Below are 7,946 nucleotides of genomic sequence, written 5' to 3'. Positions count from 1 at the left end.
AACCACACAGCCCTGTTTTTCCTCAGAAGTGCCCCCTGACCTCACTCCAGGCTCCCTCTGCCCGGATGCTCTTGTCCAAGCTCATCCCCCATCTCCAGCCTATGCAGGTCTCAGTTCAAAAGTCACAGCAGTGATCCTCACACTGCACCCGTCAGACCGTGGTTCATTGTTCTGTATCTGCTCCCCCATCCCAGGATGTCTCTACAGAGAATGAAGGCAGCGACTAGGCCTCCACCTCCATCCACCCTCCATGGTTTCCACCTGGTACGTACGTTGTCGAGGCCGAAGCTCTGCAGGTCGTGGACTAGGAGAGAAGGGAGAAGGTGTCAGCAGGGGAGCAGGCTCTCCAGACCCTTGCTCGGGCCTCCCCACTCCTCCTGCTGGACCATGACCTGCCTGGCTCGTCTTCCACCCCTCAATCACTCACCAACCCGGCCCTGCTTGAGGGCAGCCAGAGGGCCTGCTGTGGGCCTGCATGAGAGGTGAGAGTTCATGCCCTCTACAGGGCCCACTTCTTCCCTCGCATGTGCAGGGAGCCCTTCATGGGCACCACTCCAGACCTCTGCTCCCACCAAGGCCCGAGGCCCTGCATCTCAGGAGATAAAGCCCATTGACTCAGGTCTTTCAGGACTAGAGCCGATGGGCCAGTCACTGAACCCCAAAGCGAGGTGGGACTTAAGAATGTGGTCTAAATTCTTTCCAGGCCTCCTCTGCTCCCACCCTCAAGCCACCAAAGGGAGCCCAGCAGGCACCCTACACCTCCTGTTCCAGAACAAATTCCTCCTGCCCTTGAACCCTGATCCCTCCCGCTACAAGGAACCCCAGCTAATGGATACACTTACCGCTAGTTATAGTCACCCAGCTGTCAGGCCACAGAAGGCCCCCCACCCAGGCCCACCCACACCCACCCCTCTTCTTGGGAGGACAGGCTGCCCCAGAAATGGGGGCTTGGCTTCCCTGGGGGTAGGGCCACTTACTCTCCACAGCGTGTACTGCAGCATGGGGGAGAGAAGGAGAGAGAAGGGAGGAAGAGAAAAAAGATTCAAAGCTTCACAGTGAGAACCACAGAGCTGGACACGTGGTAGAAGGGAGGACCAGATGTTCCTGCCTCAGTAGCGGGGTCTGGACTCAGCTAACAGGCCTCCTCCCAGCCCCCTCCCCTGGCCAGAGAAGAGTGCAAGGGGGCTTGGGCAGAACTGTGGTCGCCTAGGAAGAACAAAAGACCTAGAGCCCAGAGGGTCACTTCCCTAGCTGTGTGACCTTGGGCAGGTCATGTATTCTCTCTGAGCCTTGGTGCCCTCTGAAGACCAGGTAGGATCTAAGATAAACTTTACAATCTTCCCCTCTCCTCCCCTAAATCAACATGATGTCAGAAACTAGCTTCCAGGCCTTCAGTTCAGCCTCTGGCCTTGGGCATCTGTAGCTCTGTGTTTCGAATATCCCTCGAGGGTATGGCGGACCCTTTGCCCTGGGCTCCCTGCTCTGACAACAGCCAGACGGAGAGGCAGAGATGGGTCACCTCTCACTGAGTGCCCACAGGCCCTATGCCCACAGAGCCACATTAATCGGCTTCCTACAACCCCAGTGAGACCACCTTCCCTGGCCCCTCCAGATGCACCTGCCTGCCCCAACGTTCAGGCGCATCCCTGCAGACCGCTGTGAAGACCAGCGAGGCCATCTTCACCAAGCCCGTTACTTCTGTCCTTTGTTACCAGGCAGCTCAGGACTGCCGGGTCATCTCTTCCCTGGACTCTTACCACCATGTGGCTCTGTATGTCCTCGAGTACAATCCTGACTCCCATCCCTTCTAGGTCCTTCCACATGCCCTGTTACTCATCAGCAAAACCCCAACATCTCCAACCTCCACACCTCCCTCCTGCTCACACTTTGGCCACAGCCCGGCTTGCCCTTGCAGCCCCCAAGCAGTGACTCCTTCTCTCCCACACCTGTCCTCCTTCCTGGCCTAACAGAGGTCCTCCTTGCTCCTCAATGCCATTTCTAGATCACTTCATTTCCCTTGATTTTCCCTAAAAATCTCAGGTCTGCAGCTCATGGCACTGCACCACCTTCCATCCCCATTTGTTTGAATCGCCTGGAAACCCACACAGAACCACCAGTCAGTCCTCTCACACTGGCGCCCGAGAGTTTTGGCCACTCGCTGTCACACTGTCTTAGACAATGGCCCTGTCACAACTCCTGATGATTTCCATGTCACTCTGCTGCCAACCGACCTGTACCTATGCAGGTCCGCCTTCCCTCCTGTTGCCAAATTGGGACTTTCTACACCTCTAAGGCATTACATTGTCTTCCTTTTCCTTCTCAAAGACTTCACTCCAGCAAATGTCCCTCTCGGCTACAGGGCATCACTTCTGTTCTCTCCACTAGGCAATTTCCGACAGCATGTTGACACATGGCTACACCACACGTCTTACAAAACTCCCGCCTGACTTCCATTCTCTCCAGCGACGGGCCCCTCTCCCCTTCCCCTTGAGAGCAAGCCCCACAAGGGCTGCCTCTGTTCACCGCCTGCAGCTCCTCTCACATGCCCTCCTGAACCACGCAGTGGGTGCTTCCCGGCCCAAACTACTCTGTTCGGGTCACAATGACCACTGCCGCATTAGACACGCCACGGTCATTCTACCTGACATCCAGAAGCACCCGACAGAGTTCTGGAGACACACCCGCCCCTTAGCTTTCAGGATATCACCCTCCGGGTCACACTCTCACCTCCCCAGTGTCTCCGCTGCTGCTTCCTTCTGTCCTCTAATTTCGGGGGCCCGGCGCTTAGACCCCTGAACTCTCCTCCTCTACATCTACCCTCACCTCCATCTGAAAGGTGACTCATCCAGTCTCATGGTTTTAAACACATAGATGACTCCAACATGTGTATCCCTAGGCCAGACCTCTCTCCTGAACTCCAGACTTGGAGTGGCCAATTGCTTACTTGACATCTGGGGTGATATCCCATTGGTCTGAACATATCAAAGGCGGCTTCATGTTCTCACTCCAACCGTCTAAACCTGTTCCTCTGAGCCTCCCCTTCTCACTAAATAGTAACTTCATCCTACAGAGTCATCTTTACTCCTCTTTTCCTCACCTTCTCATCTGTTGGCAACCCCTCTCAGCTCTACCTTTGAAATATCCACGGTCACTTCTCACCACCTCCACCCCCACTCCAGCCCAGCCCCCAAAATCGGGTGCCTTGACTGATCACTGCGACAGCCTCCTAACTGGCCTCTCTTGCCCACTCTGCCCCCTCACCCACAACCCACCAGTCTCCTTAACGAAGCAAAATGCTGCCTGTCAGAGTTAAGTCAAAGTTAAGTCAGATCACATGAAACTTCCTCAGAGCCCTACAACACCCTCCCATCTCACGCAAAGTAAAAGCCCAAGTCCCTGCAATGCCCTCCCGGGCCCTACACGACAGGGCCCTGTTACCTCCCTCACCTTATTTCCTAACCATGCAGCTCAGCTCACCGTGCTCCAGTCACCCTAACTTCCTCCCTGCACCCTGAGTTCACCAAGCGCATTCCTGCATTCGCTATTCTAGGGATTTGCATTCGCTATTCTATTTGAGAAGGAAATGGCAACCCACTCCAGTACTCTTGCCTAGAAAATTCCATGGATGGAGGAGCCTGATGGGCTACAGTCCATGGGGTCACAAAGAGTCAAACACGACTGAGTGACTTCACTCACTCATTCTATTTGAAACACTTCCCCACAGTCATCCACATGGCCAGGCCCTGTACTCACTTCAGATCTTCACTCAGATGTTACCCATCAGTCTTCCCTGACACCCTCCATGGAACAGCACACACATACCATCTCACCCAAGCCTCTCACGTCACTCATTCTTATCCTGGCTTTATTGGGTTTGAGTTGCTTAAATAAATTCTTGATATACCATATCTTTATATGTACTTGTTGACTGTCTCTTTCTTTACTAGAATGTTCTGAGGGCAGGGATTTTGTTTGGATTGCTGCTGTATCCTTAGCACCTGGACTAGCACATGACAAGACAATCACGATAGGTGATTACTAAGCATCTAGTGAATGAATGAATGAAAAAAGGAATGAGAATAAATCTCCATTTTTTCATCCTTGTGAACAACACTGTAAGGCAAGTACTATTTCAGGCCCATTTTACAGAAGAAGAAACCGAGTAGGGCTCAATATGTCCCAATTCAACACAGCCTGAGAGCGGCAGAACCTGGGTTCCAAACCGGCTCTGCTTCCGTCAGTCTCACACGCGGGTTACTTGACGCTGGGGCTGCCACTGGAACAAGTACCTACCACACGCCAGGTTCCCTGCTGTCATCTTAAACCTGCCCAAACAGCGTAGGAGATAAGTACTATCATCGCCACTTTAGAAAGGAGGAAACTGAAGCTAAAAAAGTAAAGGAACTTTCCCAAAGTTGCAGATAACCTAGAATGTCTAAGACTGAACTCTGAAGCCAGACAGTCTGGCTCCTTGGCGTGTGCCCTTAACCGTTTACCAAACCACTGCCCTGAGACGAGGCTCTGCTCTGGGCCAAGACAGAAGTGCATCAGGCAGGGGAAGGGGCCCTCCAACTCACCAGGTTTGCCGGCTGCTCTGGGGCGCTTACCGTGCACGTGGGACTGCTGGAAGCTCTTCCCGGGGGCAAAGTGGAAGTTTCCGGCCACCTGGGGGGAGATGCCCGCTCATCCTCCAGCGTTTCCTCCTTTCCCTTTGTCCTTTGTCCCCTGAGGGCAAGTGTGCCCTCGAGTCACAGTGGACTGGGGCCCACCCACAGCCCAGCTGGCCTGTCCCGCCTCGGGTCCTCCTGTACCTTGTTGACCTCCAGGAAGCCGTACACCTGGCAGCCTTCGTTCTTCTGCTCCTGCATTTTCTGGCTGAAGCCCTCCCGCCGGCACTGCTCAATGGTGTCCGGGTTCTTGAAGGCCCAGCCTCGACGGCGATATGCCTCCCGCACGTCCTCACAGGAGTTACAGCACCTGAAGAGGGGAGGTGTGGGGGGAGCGTCAGAGAGGCACCCGAAAAGTGCTGGCACCTTGGGAAACAAGGCAGTGCCGCCCACTAACAAAGCCTCCCCCAGCCTCATCTTTGATCATCCAGCGTCCTCCAGGTATGTTTCCTCAGCGGCAGCAGGGCTGTTGAAACATACATACTCCCATTCTGTTTGGGGTGATGAGAAGTTTAGACCAGATCATGGTGATGGCCACACAGGGCTATGCATGTAGTTAACACTACCAGATGGCACATATGAAAACAGTCAAAATGGTACATTTCATGTCACGTATATTTTACGTCAATTAAAAAAAGATTGTAAATGCATACTCCCAGGCTCTACCCTAGACCTGCTGAACCAGGGGTCTCTCAGGGGTCAGGGCCTGAGAAACAAAACAGCAGCTGCCACATAAGGAAGGCTTAAGAGCCCGGGCTGAGCCTTCCAATCTCAGTGCCGTACATAGAAAATACATTTATTCCCTAGGTAAGTCTTCTGAGAAAGGCGTCCTTTTCACCCCCTTCACAAGGATTATGTAGTTTGGCCCAAGGACACATAGGTGGAACCCAGGCAGCTGGACTCCAGAGACTACCACTGAGCCAGAACAAGGATCACTTTGACCTCGTCCCCAGCTCTTGAGCCTGACACCTGACCTGGGATCAGTGACCAGGGCACATAGCCCATGCCATCTAAATTCTTGGCCAAGACCACCACACACACACACACACACACACGGCATCCAACAGAGGCTGGGGATGACTGACAAAAAGCACCTGATGGGAGCCCTGCTCCCCACCCCCCAGCTTGACCCCCTGACCCTGGCTCACTTGATGTCTTCCATCTCAGCACCATAGCAGCTCTCACAGCGATCAGGGTCCAGGGAATCAGGGTCAAACACCTTCACCTCGACTTTCCCGAGCTCTAAGGGGAAGGCAAGAGGCAGGGCCATGAGCCAGGGGCAGGCGCAGTGAAATCGCTACCCCTAACCCTCGCATGGACTTCCCTGGTGGCTTAGACAGTAAAGAATCTGCCTGCAATGAGGGAGACCTGGGTTTGATGCCTGGGTTAGGAAGATCCCCTGGAGGAGAGCATGGCAACCCACTTCAGTATTATTGCCTGGAGAATCCACATGGACAGAGGAGCCTAGAGGGCTATAGTCCATGGGATGACAAAGAGTCAGACATGGCTAAGTGACTAGGCACAGCACAACCCTTGCATGGGCCCTCTGGCCTGTGGCTTAGCAATAATAAACATTGTAATACCTAATATTTACATAATGCATACTATGTATGTGTCAGACACTAAGCATTTCCACACATGTTGTATTTCTTTTAATAAAAGGTAATAGCAATAAAACAATAAAAGTGAATACCAAAGATTAGCTGAATACAGGTCGCTGTACTTTACACAGTCTCTTTTCAACCCCACACGACTCTGTGAAGGTGGAGGTTACTACCCCCACAGTACTGAGAAGGTGCTGAGGCTCAGAGTGAAAAGTGATTTCGCCAATGCAACACTGTAAGCGACAGAGTTCAGCGCTGAACCCCAAATGTAAGCCCTAACCCCTTGCCCTGGTGCCTCTCAGACTGCTCTCTCTGCACCTGGCTCCCCCGCCTTTAACTACCTCACTGTAACTGGCGGTTTCAATATTCAGAACCCTGACTTCTAGTCCTCCAGTAATCTTTTTATTTTTGTCAACCATCCTCAACCAGCCATTTCCATACTCAGTTACTACCAGTGGTCACAAACCTTCCAGAATTCAATGTCATAATCCCAATCTTAAATCTTATCTTCTTTTTCCAGCTCGCTCTCTCTGGTACCCAGAAGCCACCGATTCTTTGTTACCAATATCACCCCTTCATACTCTCACTTCCCTCTTTATTTAAGTTCTATGGTTCAAATGGGTAATGAACTACCTCCTTATTAAATGGTGCTGGAAAAAACAGATATTCACATGCAAAAGAAGGAAATCACACCCCTATTTTACACCACTTGCAAAAATTAACTCAAAATGGATTAAAGACTTAAATGTAAAACTTGATACTGCAAAACTCCTAGGAAGAAAACATAGGGAAAGAACTCCTTGATACTGGTCTTGGCAATGATTTTTTGGATACAACACGAAAAGCACAAGCAACAAAAGCAAAAAGAAATAAGTGCTACTACATCAAAAGAAACAGCTTCTGCACAGCAAACAAACTATTAACAAAATGAAAGGGCAACCTATGGAACAAAGGAAATATTTACAAAAGATATCTCTGATAAGGGACATCAAAAACATTGGAGGAACTGATATAACTCAATAGCAAAAAACCCAATTTGTCCAATTAAAAATGGGCAAAGGAGTTGAATAAACATTTTTCAAAAGAAGACATACAGATGGTCAACAGGGACACGAAAAGGTGCTCAACGTTACTCATCATCGGGGAAATGCAAATCAAAACCACTAGGTATCACCTCACATCTGTTAGAATGGCTATTATTGGAAAAAACAAAAACAAAAAATAAAATAACATTGTCGACAAAGCAGAGAAAAGGGAACCCTTGTGCACTGTTAGTGGGAGTGTAAATTGGTATAGCCATTATGGCATCCGGTCCCACCACTTCATGGGAAATAGATGGGGAAACAGTGGAAACAGTGTCAGACTATTTTTCTGGGCTCCAAAATCACTGCAGATGGTGACTGCAGCCATGAAATTAAAAGACGCTTACTCCTTGGAAGGAAAGTTATGACCAACCTAGATAGCATATTCAAAAGCAGAGACATTACTTTGCCAACAAAGGTCCGTCTAGTCAAGGCTATGGTTTTTCCAGTGGTCACGTATGGATGTGAGAGTTGGACTGTGAAGAAGGCTGAGTGCCAAAGAATTGATGCTTTTGAACTGTGGTGTTGGAGAAGACTCTTGAGAGTCCCTTGGACTGCAAGGAGATCCAACCAGTCCATTCTGAAGGAGATCA

General features: G+C 50.9%; 1 protein-coding gene across 1 annotated transcript in view; it reads right to left on the bottom strand.

The window, feature by feature from the left end:
- The window catches only part of ERGIC3 (ERGIC and golgi 3), a 13,998-nt gene that overhangs the window by 2,236 nt on the left and 3,816 nt on the right, over window positions 1–7,946 (bottom strand). The window contains exons 5-8 of the mRNA XM_010854906.1: window positions 5,816–5,909; window positions 4,812–4,977; window positions 4,608–4,665; window positions 273–304 (exon numbers count right to left, since the gene is read on the bottom strand). Of these exons, the coding sequence (XP_010853208.1) occupies window positions 273–304; window positions 4,608–4,665; window positions 4,812–4,977; window positions 5,816–5,909 (350 nt within the window). The remainder of the gene's footprint in view (window positions 1–272; window positions 305–4,607; window positions 4,666–4,811; window positions 4,978–5,815; window positions 5,910–7,946) is intronic.

The sequence above is a fragment of the Bison bison genome, unplaced genomic scaffold, assembly GCF_000754665.1.
Source record: "Bison bison bison isolate TAMUID 2011002044 unplaced genomic scaffold, Bison_UMD1.0 scf7180017864352, whole genome shotgun sequence".
NCBI lineage: Eukaryota > Metazoa > Chordata > Mammalia > Artiodactyla > Bovidae > Bison > Bison bison.
Note: the sequence above shows the minus strand (reverse complement) of the source record. Positions and strands in the feature narration are given on the sequence as shown.